The following is a 17178-nucleotide window of genomic DNA, read 5'->3' on the forward strand; positions in this document are numbered from 1 at the left end:
ATTCCTGGGCTTCAGACGCCTCTTGAGAGGCCTCAGTGGCAAGTGTCTGCCTGGGAGGGAACGTGGAACCTGAACATCCCAGATAAGTAGCTCTCCTTGGCTTGCATCCCTCCAATGACAAGTGGCTCACCACCTCACAAGACAGGACTTTGTTTTCTAGCAAAGGCAGAGGGAATCATGAGCCCTTAACTCTCCTAAGGACCTAAAACTGGGAGTGAACATTTGGGATAGTTTTGAAAGCATGAGTAACTGACATATACTGAAAACCAAAGAGTTCTGCATAACCCTCAGAGAACCAAAGCACTTCCACTCCCCGGCATCCTCCATCCCCACCAAGCCTAGCCAATATCATCCAGCTTAGCTTGTGTTCTGGTAGATCTATGTTGAGCTCTGTGCAGACAGAGAACTTTTCAAATGGGTAGGGTGTATCCACTGTAGGGCGGGCCCTGCAGGCTTGGAAGGGATGGGCCCTCACAATTCCTTTTTTTAGTTTGCAGTCAAAGACCAGGGACAGACAGGCCCAGCAGTTCTCCGGGTCCTCACTGCCCTACTTCCTCTCCTTCAAGGGAAAGCCTTGCCACAAATTGCATATCCTGAGCTTTGTCTTGTTCTTACTTTGTCCAAACACCCTCTGGGCTGGGGCTAACCCCAGATGCCCAGGGCTCTTGATCCACACACTTACGACAAGCAGGAGACAATCTTAGGAACTGGAAAACTAAAACCAAACCGTCTGAGCTCTTTGAGCTGGTTAGTGTGCCAGGAAAGGGAGGGACTCACTGTCTACTTCGTCTCCCCTAGAAATGGCCAATGGCCAGGAACAGAGTGGGCAGGGCCGCCACGTACAGCTGTGCAGGCTGCGCACTGCATAACTCAGTCAACTACAATGTAAACAGCCCCCTCTACAGTTGTGTAATGAAGTGCAGTGACCTGGGAGTGGGGGGTACAGAAACTGGTAACTGAGTACATAAATGGGCTTCATTAAATCCAACACAGGGGCTTAGAGATACAGAATCTAGTCCAGTGTGTGCTTTTTACAGATAAAGAAACTGAGGGCCAGAACAAAGAAGACATTGGTCCAAAGTCGTAAAACAAGTTAGAAGCTGTGCTGGGATTAAAACTAGGGCTTCTGAAGCCAGATTCAGTGCTCTGAGTTCCCTCCCTCCTTGAGGCTCTGAGTATCACATTCCCTGTCTACTCCTTGTTAGCAGGTTAGTGTGTGAGGTTAGTGAGATTCTTGGAGGCCTGAATATTTCTATTCTTTCTCTCTCTTTTTGGTCTCATGTTGTCTTATGTGTCAGTAGGTGCATATTGAGCCTCTTTCGTGTGCTAGGCATTGTTCTAGATCCTGAGGATAAAGATACAGTCCCTTCCAGTGGAGTGCTGGTAAATGTTTAACACCCGATTCTGGCTCTTGGAATGGGATGGAGAGAGTCCTTCTTTGTAGCCATTTGCCAGTTACTGTGGTGTAAATCCTCCCACCATGGTCAGCTTTAAGTGACCAACAGGCATCACTGAACGGGAAGATTGCACACAATTGTCTCTTGTGAGCAGGGACCAGCACACCACTCGTTCCTTCCCTTGTAGAACTTAAACTCTAGTGGGAGAATAAGCAAATAGCTCTTGTAGCCATCTGTTATTATGTTTAACTGTAAAAGAAACGAAGATGCTTTGAGGGAGAGGAATGGATTCTCCATAGCATGGTCAGGGAAGATTTCTCCCAGGCTGTGACATTAAAACTGGAGGTGGAGAAGGAGCTGCCTGAGCAAAGATTTGGGGGAGACTGTTCCACACAAAGGGAAAGAGCTTGAGGTGGAAAGAGCTTGGTTTGAGGAGCAAAGAGGAAGGCAGTGTGGCTGGAAGCAGGAAGTGGTGAAGTTCATGGCATAGGAGCAGACTGATCCTGCAGGGCCTGGTGGGCCCTGAGGAAGGGTCTGGAATCTACCCTACATGCAATGCGAGGAACCTGGAGGGTGTGAAGCAGGAAAGTTCCAGGATCTGTTTGGCATTTTTAAAAGATCACTATTGCTGTTATGAAGAGCATAGCTTGGCAGAAAAGGATGAGAATGACTTGGACTGGGTGATGTCAGAGGAAAGAGAGAAGAGTGGATGCACTTGAGAGGGATGGAGAGGGTAGAACCTGCACGGTTTGCTGATGGGAAGTGACAGAAAATCCTGAGGAAGGACCTCCAAGCTTCTGACTTGAGCAATCAGGATGGTACTGCCAAGTGCATCGATGGGGAGACTTTGGGGAAAAACCAGTGTGGGAGGGAAAATCTAGGGCACCTCTTCGGTCATGTGAAGTGAGGGATGCTATAAGACATCCAAGTGAAAATGTTCTATGGGCAGCTGGACATTGACTGTGGGACTCAGAAGGCAGGACTGGGCTGGGGTATGATTGGGGGTTCTTGGGAGCCTGGGCCACTTTGAGGTGAGTGGAGGAAGGCAGCAGCCCAAGGCCCCAAATACTCAGCCAGATCCTAAAGTGGATATTGGGGGTCACATCTCTTGACTCCAGTTTTTCCACGCAGCTTAGGTGTGTATGTGTGTGTGTGTGTGTGTTTGTTAATCAAGACTTCATTGCACTTTAAATGAACTTACAACACAGATTCATAATATCACTGTTGGTGTGTTTTAAAATCCGTCATGGTAGCTCCTGAAAGCTTAAAGAAAGAGCTCCATTTTGATCAGTGTCTCTACCTAGAGAGAAAGAAAAATAATGTAAGGCAGAAAATACACTGGCTTTCATCACCAAGACATCTGTCTTGTTCCTGACGGAGGTGATCCACGTGTTCTCCGAAGGCCTGGGATGGCTGTCCAAGGCTGGGAGTGAAAATAATGTTAATTACAGTAGATTTCAGCCTGGTGTTTCCGTTTTAAATTTTTAGGCCTGTTTTCCATGAACCTGACATCTGCTTAACCAGCATATTGGCAAACTCCTGATTTCTTTAAAAAATAATAAAAAGGGCAGATTTTTGCTCTCACCAGCACTTGCTGTCTCTCCATCTCCCCCCTCTGGATGCTTAGCAGTGTCTCTATTTCAGTCCGCATCTACCTGCCCCTGCAAGCGTTTGGTCTCCACCACAGATCTTAGAGATGGGGCCCTCTCCACTGCAGGAGGCTGCCCAGCCTGTGTCTGATTGTTTCTGATTTAGAGAATTCTTCCTTCGGTAGGGCTGCACATGCTTTGGAGAGTTGAAGCGATGTCGTGATAAGTCACACGTTAGCAAGCATGTGTTTATCTAGCACAAAATAGGACACCAGAACCAGTTTTTGATGAGACAAGGATACTGAAGTAGGGGAGAGAGGTTGGCAGGCCAGGGAAGACGGGGCGGGGGGACTGTCAGCACCCAGCATGTATCATGAGGGCACCGTGGAACCTGGCTGGAGTGCAGAGGGTGAATTGATAGAGGGCCGAGGGTAAAGGGAGGGCTGCCCTGTGTCCCATCTGTTCATGTTCTACTCAGATGAATATTGAGTTAATTTGATAAGCTTGTCCATGGTCATTCGTTCACTTGTTCATTCATGAGTTTGTTCTGTCCACTTTGTTGAGAGCCTGTTGTATTCCAGACACTGTGCAGGGAGCAGAGGTGAAGAGGGAGAGAACCTCCTCAGCTTGGTTAAAGTAGCCTCCCTTTTGGCACCAAAGGTAAGGTTAGCATAGGATCTTCAATGCTTCAACTCATATGAAAGCTTCTCAGAGAGGGCTATCACTGGTCCAGCTGGAAGGGTGTCATTTTCAGGTGTGAGTAGAGGGTCTTATCTGACCCCACCAAGGAGAGCTCTCAGCTGCCCTGCCTGCCCTCTCACAGACACAGCCAGCCTTGATGAGGATGCTCAAAAGCACTAAAAGATGTGTAGCCTGGGAAGCAGACAGGATGAGACCTCGGCACCAGCACCTGGGCCCCAAGCAAGTCAGTCTTGGACCTTTAGTTTCCTCACCTGTTCAATGGGGAAAAAATCCCAAATCACTTGTTAGAATTAAATGAAATACTCTTCTAAGGCACCTGGCCCATCCTGGCACTTGGTAGGTGCTCTGAGAGTGGCAGCTGAATCCCACTGGGAGATTCGGGGAAGGAGTGGAACAAGAGCCCTGCCCAGGGACTGGGGAGGGCTGGATCCCCACTCTACATGTGCCCCACCGGTCAGAAGACTGGGTCCCGGCAGGTAACCTTCCTTAGCCTCCGTTTCCCACTGGTGAAAGAGGCCCCAAGCCCTCCCTTTGTGTGTGTTGACTTCATATTTGTCCATTGCTTCCCCTAGTGTTTGTAACTCTAGGCCCCAAGGGGATGCAGGTGCAGTCCATGGCATGGTTCCGTCCCCTGGACTCTCTGCCCCAGGTGGGGAGGGTTGGCTCAGCAGGCAGGACAGTCAGGGAAGGGCACAGGGTGGGTAGATGGAAAGGGTGAGTGGGACATGCCCTGGGGTCCCTGACAGGCAGGTGCAGGATGGGGCTGACAATATGAGAAGGCATTCGGGGGGAGGGAACTGAGAGCAAAACCTTGGAGGGGAGAGGGGCAGCCAGCACTCCTGCTGTGTGGACTGCTTTTTTTTTTTTTTTTTTTTTGCGGTACGTGGGCCTCTCTCTGTTGTGGCCTCTCCTGTTGCGGAGCACAGGCTCCGGACGCACAGGCTCAGTGGCCATGGCTCACGGGCCCAGCCGCTCCGCGGCATGTGGGATCTTCCCGGACCGGGGCATGAATCCGTGTCCCCTGCATCGGCAGGCGGACTCTCAACCACTGCGCCACCAGGGAAGCCCTGGACTGCTTTTTAAGAGGCCGCCTGCAGGGACCTGATGAGCTGGTGAATATGCGAGCTCTCTCCCAGCTGACATCTCTGTGCACACATGAGGGCGTCCTCCAGACTCGGCTCTAGTGGGACCCAGAACTCTCCAGCCACGGTGGTCCCCCGCCTCATCTCACACACGAGGAAGCTTTCTGATTCTTACGTGTCCTTTTTCACACATTAAGCATTCAGGGGACATCAAAATACATATTGATTTGGGTTCTTCTTCCCTGGAAGGTGGACATGTGGCCACAGAAACCCATGGCACAGCCGCTGGCAAGCTCAGAGCCACTCGTGGCCAGAAACAGCAGTGGGTGTGGACCAGGGATGCTCTGGCTCCCAGATGAGATCACTTCCCTGAGATTCCCCTAAGAAACAAGTGTTGCGCTCATTCCGTGGGGAGGGACGACACCTTTCCACGGAAGTCACTCTCCCAATTCCCTCTGCCTTCCCTCTCTGTCCAGTCTGGGGATAGAGCTGGCCCTTCAGACTGAAGGCACCTCCCTCCCCTAAACCCACCCCTCTCTCTGGACTCTAATGGGGAGAAATCATTGCCGCCTGTCCTTACCCCTCCCCACCCTGTCCTCTCTGGCTAATCCCTTGGCCACATGTGCACGCGCATGCACACACAGCACACACACGCACACAGCAGTTGCTGCCAGCGAGCCGTGTTCTGACCTGCATGAAGCTAGGGGAGCCAAGGATAGGAGATTCCATCCAGAGATAAGGTTCTCTCCTGCTTCTTCAACAGAGGGAAGGAGAAGGAAGAACGGTGGTTGGCTGGTGATATTAGTGGCTGGAGGAGTATGAAGCAGGGTAGACTCCATAGCGTTTCCTTCTGAGGAAAAAGGCAGTGTGATAATGACCAGTTAGCAGAGAGACATGAAGCCACATCCAGAAGGCAGTCATTGTGTAAAAGAGTCAGATGCTGATTAAGTTGATAGAGAAGCTAGGAAACAGGGTGGTCTTCGCCAAGAGTAGGGAGGACGCATTTGTCTCTCTCCTGGGGAGACCCAAGTGTGGGCAGGTTTGCTCTAAAGCACCAGGTGGGCAGCAGGACCTGGTGGTAAGAAAGGGCTTGATATCACCAGACCAACCCCCACCTGATCATGGCCCCCAGTTCTAGCAGCAGGGCAGTGGCAGCTCAGGGCTAAGCCACTGGGGGGCAGCCGGGAGGGTGTTACAGCTCACTTTCATAAGTGGCTTGAAGCTGAGGGGCACTTGTGTTGGACCCAAGTGCTAGAGAGGAGGGAGGGAATGGCCCCAGTCCTGGCAGCCAACCTGATAGAGACCTGCAGGGGCAATGGCCATCTGCTTGCCCCCTTGGGGTGCCCCAGTGTTCAATTGCCTACTCCTCCCCTCTGAAGGGAGATGAATTTGGAAATGAATCCAGAGGAGAAGGGTGACACAGACTCAGAACATCCTGACTGTAAAGGTTTTTAGACCACCCGGTCTACCTTCCTCATTTTCTATATTGGAGACTAAGGCCTGGGGAGAAGTAACTTGTTCAAGGTTCAGCCAGTCAGTGACAGAACCCAGGGGAGGACCCAGGTCTCCTGGTGCCCAACCTAGTTCTACTCATCACAGCAGCCCTAGCTCTCAGGAGGTGGGCATTGTATTCCCATGTCCCCTTTTCTGAGTCCTAAAATCAGCTGTCCTAAGGTCAGTCTGGCCTTTGACCTTGGCAGTGGTCCTCCAGCCATGTCTCCTTCCTAAGGGATTCATGGCTTCCATACCTAGAAGATCCCAGGGAGAGAGAAGCTTTGGTCACTCCAAGGCCATATAGCCATGTACTCAAGGATTCAGTGCGTACCACTGGCATCCTCAATTTTTGAAATAAGACGAGTCTGGAAGGGAACCGTAGTGCCCCCTGCCCACTTGCTCTAAATTTCCTCGCTGAGGTTTTAGCAGCACAGTCCAGCTCCAGGACGAGGTTGGGCTTTCTTGGAAAGGTGATCACATTGCCTGGACCCCCACCAAGACCTTCGTCCCTTTGACATCTGGGTGTGCCCAGAAGCCACAGCCAGGGAAATAGGGCCCTGAGGCCAGGTCTCCACAGTTCAGGCAAGGGGAGAGGGAGCTGGGGCCTGGATAATGCAGAGCATTAGATGACAGTTTTCTTCAACTCTCTTTTGGCTTGGGAATGCAAAATATGATCATTTTTGCCTGGAGAATTCCCCTTCCTAAGTGTGTTTGGCTTCAGCTGACATTAAGATGAGCTTGCATTCCTCCATACCGCCTGGCCTCCAATTCTAAATTGTTTGTGGAGACTCAAGACAGATGCTCGTGTGCCGACAACTGGAAGCTGGCTGTGTGTTTGCTCTAGAGAACCTCTCCGACATGTGCCAGGGCTGGGCCTTAGTAGCAGAGAGCTCAACCCTCTCATTTGACAGATGGGGACACTGAGGCCCAGAAAGGCATAGTGACTCTCCATGGACACTCAGCCAATTTAGTGACAAAGCTGAGATTAGAACGCAGGTCACCCTGCCCTGGTCCAGCCTTCTCTGGGCTTCACTTTGGGTTCTGGTGACATGCAAACATGTCTGTTGGCTCACGCATGTGGCTGCAGACTCTGAAGACCACAAGTCATGGCCCTACTACCCAGCATGGAACCTGGAGCATCGTAGCCCCAAATGGACATTCGTGGAATTGAAGGACTATAGAGCAGGGGTATAGAGAGGCAGTGGTGGTAAATAAAGATGGACATGGTGACCTTGGACAAATCCCCACCCCTCTCCCAGCCTGAGTTCTCTCACTAACAAGGGTCTTAAACACAATCAAGTGGTTCTCAAACTATGTTCCAGGACACCCTGGGGTTCCAAAGAAATGTCTGAGGATTGTCACTGCAGGTGGGGAGTTTCCTTGTCCCCCATCCTTAACCCCAACCTCAGCTTCCTGTGTCTGCTTTTCATTGTATAGATTTTGTTTCCAAAAGATGGGATTCATTGCAGAAAAACAAAGTTTTGAGACCACTGGGTTATTGGATCTATAAGATCCCTGTTTGCTCTTAAGAATAAAATCCTAATAAGTTACCCTTCCCTGATAACATATTTGCCGCACACCATTTTTGACCCTGTGTTAAATTGTCCAGGGTTCATGTCCCCTGGCCATGGGGCAGAGAGAAAATGAGGTACGGGAGGGCCCTTGAGCCCAGCATTGATGCTAGGGGTCTATCTCTATGTCTGTTGTTCCTGTGTCTGCCATTTCTATGTCCCGATGAGGCAGGACAGCCCAGCTCCAAGGCCCTTGGTGCATGGCTCAGGCAGGAGAGGTCATGACCTGCCTGCTAGGCCGCTCTGCCCCCTGACAGGCTAGGTCCAGGCCTCCCCGTGATCTCTTGAGAAGGGAATGACTGGGTTACCACCCCAGAAACCATGAGTCCCCATTGTGTAATTATTCCTCCCCTTCCCTGATTGTCCATCATTTAAGACAGGGGTCTGCAACCCCCGGGCCGAGGACCGGTACTGGTCCTTAGCCTGTTGGAAGCAGACCACACAGCAGGAGGTGAGCGGCGGGCGAGTGAGCAAAGCTTCATCAGCCACTCCCCATCGCTTGCATTACCACCTGAGCCATCCACCCCCTCCCCACCATCCGTGGAAAAATTGTCTTCCATGAAACTGGTCCCTGGTGCCAACAAGGTTGGTGACCGCTGATTTAAGAGCCAGACTGAGTCAGTTACCAATTGCTACAATAATGCCATGTAACAAATAATCCCCCCAACTCTGAGTGACAGACAGTAATTATTTAGTTCATGTGGCTGGGTCAGCTGGATGTCAACTGACCTCAGCTAAGCTCAACTGAGAGCCCTGATGGCCTCATGGGGCTTGCTTATGTATGTGGGGGATGGCTGACCCCAGCCGGGCTTGGCTAGGGCAGTTCAGCTCCAAATATCTCTCATCCTTTTCCTGGGATCAGTGGGCCAGACTGAGCAAATACTTCTCACATTGATGGCCGAAGTGCAAGTGGGCAAGCAGAAGCAGACAAGGCATCCTAAGACCTTGGCTGGAAACAGACACACTTTAATTTCTGCCTCATATGGCCCAGCCCAGCGTTAAGTGGGGATGCTTCATAGGCGTTGTTTATTGTTGTTAGAGCTGAATCTTCTACTTTAGTTCAACACATTTTACTGAGCATCTCTGTGTCCCCAACCCTGCAGTGGGAATGAAAAGATAAGTGAAACCCAGTCCTTGTCCTCACATTGCTTGGAGTCTTGGGATGGGGAGAAGATGTATGGAATTCACTCTGCTCAGTGTAGAGGTTTAACCCCAACCCTTAACAGGTATTCACTAAACTTCACAAGTATTCATTCCTCCATGAGTGGAGGTATAGGCAGAAAGAAGCTCACAATCCAGTGTGATTCCCCTGATGCCCCAGCAGCTCTCAAGGGCAGGGCCCAGAGCCCCACCCTCCAGAGGCTTCCTGGGGGAGGGCATAGTTACTAGGTCTCCTGTGAGGGCTGCAGGCCCCCAAGGGCAGGATCCCTGGAGTCGGAGGGCTCCCTGACCTGGAGCCACCTCCTCTCCAGTGGAGGCCTTCCTGCCTCAACTGGCAGAAGCTTCTCTGATGAGGGGACCGCATTCTCCCCACACCCCACCCCTTCCCTCATATTTCACTAGCGCCTCACTAGGGCCTAGACGGGGGTGAGGGGGCCTCGCGCCTCACCAGCAATGCCCCCAAACCTGACATTGCCTTCTTAGATGCCTGTCTTTGAAACAATGGCTTCAGGTAAGAAGGGAAAGACAGCTGGGGCTGGCAGCAGATCAAGATCCACCAAGCTTTCATTATTTGCCACAGCAGAAGGGGCAGCAATGCAGAGGATGCAAATCAGCCAGGCATCTACAGCTCATCCCATCTCAGGTTGGAATGTGTGATTTTGTTTTCCATAGCAGAAGGAGGTCCACATTACCATTTCTTTTTGCTTAGGGTCTTTTCTTTTGTCAGGGTCTTTTCTCCTGTCCCCCTCCCTATCTGTAATTTGCTTTTAGACATGAAGATTCTTGAGGGGCAAGTAAAACTGGGAAGAGGGAGATAACACGAGAGAGTTCTGATACTATTTCAGCCTCCCTGGGCCCCATCCCAGCTCCCACCATCCAAGGAAAATGAAAGCTCTTGCCTACACAATGTACGTCTGCAACCCAAAGCAGGACCCGGAGAATGAGCAGAGGCCTGGCGGATGGAAGGCGGCTGAAAGATGGTCACTTTCAGGTTCCCCAGAGTAGCTTCCTCCTGCTGTCAAATCTGGTGCTTCATCCAGATTTTCAAGGTCCTTGGGACTCTGGCTGTGTCCTTCTGGCACACCTGGTCCCCTGTATTCTGCCTGTTGTGATCAGGGATGCACCTGTCAGTTCTCTAGCAAGCTGGATCTGAGGCCATGGGACCCAGGATGGGTGAGTTTTTAAGAAAGGGTGGGAGGGAGGAGGACTAGCCTGGCAGTGAGGAGCTCAAGTGACAGAAGTGGGGAGGAAGGCTTGATGGTGGCAGGCAGCCCAGGGCAGGACCGATGAGGCCTCAGAGTGCGACCCTGCCACTTCCTAGCTGCGTGACCATGGCCAGTTACCTGCCTTCTTTGTGCTTCAGTTTCCTCACCTGTAAAGTGAGAATAATAGTATACTTCAAGGGGTTGTTGGGAGGATTAAATAAATTTAGAACAGTACCCGGTGCCTAGTGAGTTCTATGTGCATGTACACTATAATTTTTATTACTGTTATCTAAATGGTAAGGGACTGTCCGTACCAATCAGAGAGCTAGGAAATAAACTAAGGGAAGAAGAGGCCAACAGGTACTGATTCTGGGAACAGGTTCTCAGAGGGTGAGAAATCCATCAGGCAAGTCTCTCTGCATATTCCTGGCACAAAGCAAAGATAAAAATATACAAAGCGGGGCTTCCCTGGTGGCGCAGTGGTTGAGAGTCCGCCTGCCGATGCAGGGGACACAGGTTCGTGCCCCGGTCCGGGAAGATCCCACATGCCGCAGAGCGGCTGGGCCCGTGAGCCATGGCCGTGGAGCCTGCGTGTCCAGAGCCTGTGCTCCGCAACGGGAGAGGCCACAACAGTGAGAGGCCTGCGTACCCCGCCCCCCCCCAAAAAATATATATACACACACAAAGCTACTCCTGAATGTTGCCCTGAATAGTGTGTAGCTGGATAAGAAAGCAGGGAAGATGCAGAAACTACTGTAATCCATGGTAGAAAGCAACAGAAGCTATGAGCAACCCAGAGGAAGGAACACGTTGTAGCAGAGGTGTCATCAGAGCTGGGCCTTGATCTTTGAGAAGAAGGGAAGAAAGGCCTTCAGTCAGGGTGAACAGCATGGGCAAAGGCACTGAGGCAGCTCAGCAGGGAATCTTGATTCAGTTCCAGTTGACCGAGATCTGCGTGCTTTCCATGGACCAGGAAATGCCACAGGTTAGTCACTGCATTCAGTTTTGTCCACCACACTTTGAGGTTGGTATTATTATTCCCATTTTATAGAAGAGTAAACTGAGGACCAGAGAAGTCCCTGACCCAGGGTCACCCATTAGTCAATGAATGCTGGAGCCAGGCTTCTCACATTGAGATCACTAGACAAAATTTGATGTAATGGGGGGGGGGTCAGGGAAGCCTCCTGGGGAGGGGTCAAGAATGGGACATTTGTGCTGAGATTTGAAGGTGATGAGAAGTTCATCAGAGGTGCTGAGGCAGAAGAAATAGCACGTGCAAGGGCCCCAAGATGGGAGGAAGCAAGGTGCATCTAAGGAGCAGAAGGGCGGCCCTGGGCCTGGACAGCAGGGAGCCGGAGGAAAACTTGATGAGACAGGCTAGGGATGCTCTGAGGGCCATGGGGCCACATGGAGACTTTGGACTTTCTCCCAAGACCCTTGGGAAGCTAGTGGCAGCAGTGGGGGGGGGGGGTGACTGGTAGAGGGTGGAGCAGCCCATCATGGATGCTCAGCTGAGTCTCCTTGAGCTCTAGTGAGCACTCCCTGTGGAGCTGTTGAGTCCACAGGAGCTTCAGACATGTGTTGGCCAGTGTGCCTCAGCATTTGGGACTGTGACCACTCTGCCTGGTGATAGGACAGTAGCCTCCACCTTAGCCTGATGTGGTGGGTTTGAGATCAAGCGATGCTCAAACATCATGCTGTGGTTTCAGTACTTTCTTGGGACTGGCTGATGCTTTTTTAAAAGATAAGATTCTGAGAAAGGGAGCAGCAGCTGATGTAACTTTGGCCATAGTCCACAGGAGAGCAGGCCAGGAACTGTGGTTTTTTTCCCCCTCTGTCATCAATATCAAGGGCAGTAAAGTGGCAAGCTGCCCAACCAGGCTCCCACTGTCTCTGCAATCGGCCTGTTGACTCCCATCAAAAACAACTTTGTTTTCTTTTATTGGTATTTGGGGTTCATAAATCTCTGAGAAGAGTACATTCCCCAAGCATGAAAGCCACGTGCCATCAGGGGAGCGGGCCAGAGATCTTGTCGGGAGCCAAGGTCAGGATGTCAGACTTGACATCACTTTTAGGAAATCCATTCTCTGGTTGGTTCGGTTTAGTCAGAAGCAAATGCCAACTCGGGGAAGAAACCAGCACTTTGTAACTTAATGCCCCGTCCCTGAGAGCGTTTGTCCTCTTCCCTGTGGCCAGATTTCACTAATCCTGTCCTGGGGGTTGGGGGGTGGGGACACTGGGGGAGACAGGACTAGTCCTAGACAAAGCCCCCTGGGGGAGGGAAGGCGCACAGGGCTGCCGACCTCCTCTCCCATCTGCTGCCCCCAACCAAACCCAAAGACAGAGGAGGTGGGACCTGAGGGCAAGAGGGAAGACCCGTTTCTCTGAAAAGAATTTTCCCTGCCTCCAGTGGGTCCTTCTCTGAAAAGCTGCTCTCCCAGGGGTAGCACATCACCCCAGTGCCCTAAGCTACCTGATCATGGGCTTGCTCTAACCTCCTCCCAGCTGAGTGATTTGGGGCAAATTACTTAACCTCCCAGAGATATGATAATATCTACTTCACAGGGTTGGTGTGAGATTTAACTAAGTAATATAAAATTACTGGTGAGATACCTAGAATAGTGCCTGGAACATATCAGTGCTCAGTGAATATTTTTTTCCCTGTTACTCGTTGAGGGGAGAGAGCGACCCAGCCAAATGTGGGTCCTGGTCTCTAACCATTCAATCAAGCAGTATCTATTGACTGCTGACTCTGAGCTAGATCTTTATTCAAGGCAGTAAGGATACAGCAGTGAGCAGCCTCTCCCGGCACTTAGAAGACATAAGAATATTATAGAATATCAGCCATGTGACAATAAACAGATAAATATGTAACATGTTAGTGATAAGTGCTATGAGGACAAATGAAGAAGAATAAGGGGGATAAGAGTGACAGGGTGTCCTGGTAAGGGACAAGATGGCATTGAAACAGAGACCCGAATGACTTGAGGGAGTGAGCCCTGCGGGTGACCCAGGGAGGAGCTTTCCAGGCAGAGGGCAAAGATGCTAAGTGGGGACGGGTCTGACACATTCTAAGAACGGCAAGGGGGACAGAGTGGCTGCAGCAGAGGGATGGACGGGGAGGACAGGAAATGAGGGGCAGAGGGAACCAGGTGGGATCATGCAGGGCCTTGCAGGTAAGGATTTTGGCTTTGACTGTGAGTTGGTGGGAAAATGATGAAGCATATGGAGCTGAGGAGTGATTGGATCCGACAGGTCTTGGAAGGATCCTTCTGGCCATGTTTGGCCAAGAAGCACTGATGGTAGAGAAGGCCCTGAAGACACAATTTACGGCCTTAGCTTCACTGGCCCTCACCCACTTGTCGGCCTGGGAGTGGTGGGTGGGTCTGGATTTCTTGACTGCCCAGCATGCCTTCCTCTTGTCAAGGTCACCTCCCTTTGCTGGGCTCAGATGCAGGAAAGGGAGGACCAAGGACCACCAGGGGACATCTCCAGGGGGCACCAGGGAGCCAGATAAAGTATTGCCCCCCAGACAGGGAATGTGCGTGGCTTGTGCATGTGTGTGCATGGATGTGTGTCTGTGTGTGGGCATGTGTGCCTCTCTGTGTGTACATACGTGCGTGTGCATGTGTGTGTCCATTCCTAGGACAGAGTTGGAGAGTTCCTCGTCTGCAACTCCCCTTCTTCTTTGACCTCTCTCTGTCCACCTCCCAGCTGTGCACAGGTGACACTAGTATCTCTCTCTGCTCTGTGACATGCCCTCATTGGCCAAGGACCTGGGCCCCTTCATCCCTCTGTGCTCACCTGACCAGACCCCTCTTCCCCAAGGCTGCCTGCTTCTAACCAGGCTGGTAAGTCCATTCGTGGGCTGGGCTTTGTAAATAAGAGTATGTAAATAACATACTCTTCTTCCCTCACCCCCACTTAGGGCTATGACACTAAGTTCATGTGGCAGATCAGCAGTCATGAAGACAGGGTTGGCAGCTACGTAGCCACTTGCCGTCACTGTCTGCTCCTGTATCCCCAGCAGGTACTGCTCACTGATCACACCAGTCTTGCCCACTGAGCCCAGACTTGACCTCAGAATCCTTCTCAACTCAGTGCTCCAGGCAACACTAATAATCAATTGACATGGATGAGTGAGAACACATGTCTAACATCCCTAATCTAAGGTATTCTAGTGTTACCTCAGGGGACTCTAATTCTGGGACTCTAATGATGGAATTTTTGGCCACTCTATCCATTTGCTGAGCAGAAAAGAAAGCGTAGAAGAAACCTCTTGTTCCTGCCTGCACAGTAGGCCTTATTCAAGTACATGGTCCAGGGCATCACTCTTGAACACTCAGACTCAGGGGGTCCGTGCCAAGGGAAGGACAGAGGGACGCTCAAGGGTACTAGCCTCAGATTCAGAGTCCCTATCCAGCAGGCTTTGGGACCTTGGGCAGGTCAGTTCACCTCTCTGACCCTCGGCTTTCCCTTTGCTGCCCACATCACAGGGTTGTAGTGGAGATCAGATGATAGCAGGCATGTGAGTGTTCTGTGAAATTTATAAAGTGCCCTACACATGAAAGGAACGACAATGATATTCTGTCTACTGTTTTGTTCTGCTGATTGGTTTTCACTTATCTGAGGGTTTTGGCTCATGGTAGGATCCCACCCCTTAAATCCCATGGGTCCCAAGTTTGGTGGTCCTGTAGGTACTGATACGTAATGAGGCCAGACATGCCTGAAAATGCCTCGTGGAGGGAAGGAGTCGCAGAGCGGGTATCTGAGGTCCTGGCTCTGATGCTGCTGCTGACCTGCTGTGTACCCCCAGACAGCCTCTTAACCTCTCTGGGTCTGAACCCCCCTCTGCCAAATGTGGATGATGCTTGCCCATTCCCCCAAAGTCCTGTGAGGGTAAATGATGGCAAATGTGAGGAGACTCAGAACCCTAAGCAGCATACAAGTGTGAATTGCTATTTCTTGTGATTCAGCACAAGAATGCCAAAGGGGTAAAGCTCTTTGCCCCAAGGCTCTCCACTAGGTGGAATCGGTTAATTGACCGATTAGGGGCCAAGGTGAAAGGGTTATGGGAGTTTCTCTCTGCTTTGCCTCAGCTGCTGCAGTGGAGCAGTATGCCAGGCGGAGCTTTGCATATGGATTCAGAAGGAGGTGGTCAGCCAGCAGCGCTGGAGCTGTGGCCACTAGGACCCCAGGCTTGGTGGGGCAGTGGGGGGAGGCGAGAGAGGTGGGAAATCAGCTCCGTGACTCTTTAGCAGGCAGAGGTGAGAGAAGGGAGAAAGAGAGGGAGGAGTGGGGAGTGAAGGAGGTGAGAGGAGGGAAAAGAGAAAGGAAAAAAACGGAAGAGGAGACCAGCAGAAGCTAGAAGAAGCAAGGCTGGAGGAAGGAGTGATGGAGGGGGACGGGGACTGTCTCTTCCTTGTGGGAGCAGGAATTCTCTCGGGAAGGGACTGGGTCTTCCCCTTCAGACCCACCTGGTCTCTCTAAGAGTAGGTTTTATGCCTATGCCATCCCTATCAGATTGGCTCCCCCAGGGCAGTGGCTGGGCCTTTCCCATCAGACTGTTGGCTCCCCAAACAGGAACTGGGGCTCCCCAGGGATAGGGGAACATACTCCATCCACAGCCAAGACCCTGGACCTCCACCTGCCTGACTCCTCTCCTCCCCACCCAGGGTTCACGGACACCTTCAACATGGACATCAAGAAGCCCCGAGTCATCACCGGCTCCAGAGCCGCCTTCTTTGGCTACACGGTGCAGCAGCATGAGATCAGCGGCAAGAAGTGGTGAGTGAGAGCTGCCGCCTCCACCGTAGCCCTGCACTGCCCCGCACCCAGCCCCTCCATCGGCTGGCCACACTGGCCCTCACGTGTAGACGCCCCCCTTGCCGGGGACTTGACTTCTTGTCGTGGCAGGTCAGGGGCTGCCTAGGATCTGCCCCTGTCCATGAAATCATGAGCATCCCATTTCACAGGCCTTGATCTTCTCATCTGAGAAATGGGAATGAACACCCCTCCTTCTCCGGGTTATGGGACAGCACAAGTAGCAGGCACCTAGAACCAATAATGACCCCCTCCCATCCCCTCTCAGGGCCTCAGGGTCTCATCAGTGGGGGCAGTGCCTCTGGTCCTGGCGGCTGGGAGAGCTGTTGGGGAGCGGGATGTCTCTGAGGGGATAGATGTGAGTGTGCTCAAAGCTAAAGTACAGGAACAGTGGGGCAAAGGAAGTGAGAGCAAGGCTGAGTGGCAGGGAGAGGGCCAGAGAGACCCCAAGGACCCCTCTGGGACGGGGGTGATCAAGAGGCGGGAAGGGTCTGCGTCTGATTTTTAATATAACTTTGTTGGATTATATTTTACATATTATATAATTTACTCATTTCAAGTGTTGATTCGGTGATTTTTTTTTTTTTTTTTTTTTTTTGCGGTACGCGGGCCTCTCACTGTTGTGGCCTCTGCCATTGCGGAGCACAGGCTCCGGACGCTCAGGCCCAGCGGCCATGGCTCACGGGCCCAGCCGCTCTGCGGCATGTGGGATCTTCCCAGACCGGGGCACAAACCCGTGTCCCCTGCATCGGCAGGCGGACTCTCAACCACTGTACCACCAGGGAAGCCCTCGGTGATTTTTTTTTAAAAGTAAATTTACCGGGCCTCCCTGGTGGCGCAGTGGTTGAGAGTCCGCCTGCCAATGCAGGGGATACGGGTTCGTGCCCCGGTCTGGGAGGATCCCATATGCCGCGGAGCGGCTGGGCCCGTGAGCCACGGCCGCTGGGCCTGCGCGTCCGGAGCCTGTGCTCCGCAACGGGAGAGGCCACAATGGTGAGAGGCCCACATAACGCAAAAAGGAAAAAAAAAAAAAAAAGTAAATTTACCAAGTTGTGCAGTTCGTCAGTTGTAGAACATTTTCATCGCCCCAATAAGATCCCTCATGCACGTGTACTGTTCATGGCCATTCTCCTCCTGCTGATTGGTTTTCAGCT

At 51.8% G+C, this 17178-nt stretch overlaps 1 protein-coding gene across 2 annotated transcripts in view; it reads left to right on the forward strand.

The window, feature by feature from the left end:
- ITGA11 (integrin subunit alpha 11) overlaps positions 1–17178 on the forward strand; it is a 126988-nt gene that overhangs the window by 15751 nt on the left and 94059 nt on the right. For both annotated transcript variants that reach the window (XM_060097100.1, XM_060097101.1), the window contains exon 2: positions 15877–15988. In XM_060097100.1, the coding sequence (XP_059953083.1) occupies positions 15877–15988 (112 nt within the window). The remainder of the gene's footprint in view (positions 1–15876; positions 15989–17178) is intronic.

This window comes from Mesoplodon densirostris, chromosome 4, assembly GCF_025265405.1.
Source record: "Mesoplodon densirostris isolate mMesDen1 chromosome 4, mMesDen1 primary haplotype, whole genome shotgun sequence".
In the NCBI taxonomy this organism is placed as follows: domain Eukaryota; kingdom Metazoa; phylum Chordata; class Mammalia; order Artiodactyla; family Ziphiidae; genus Mesoplodon; species Mesoplodon densirostris.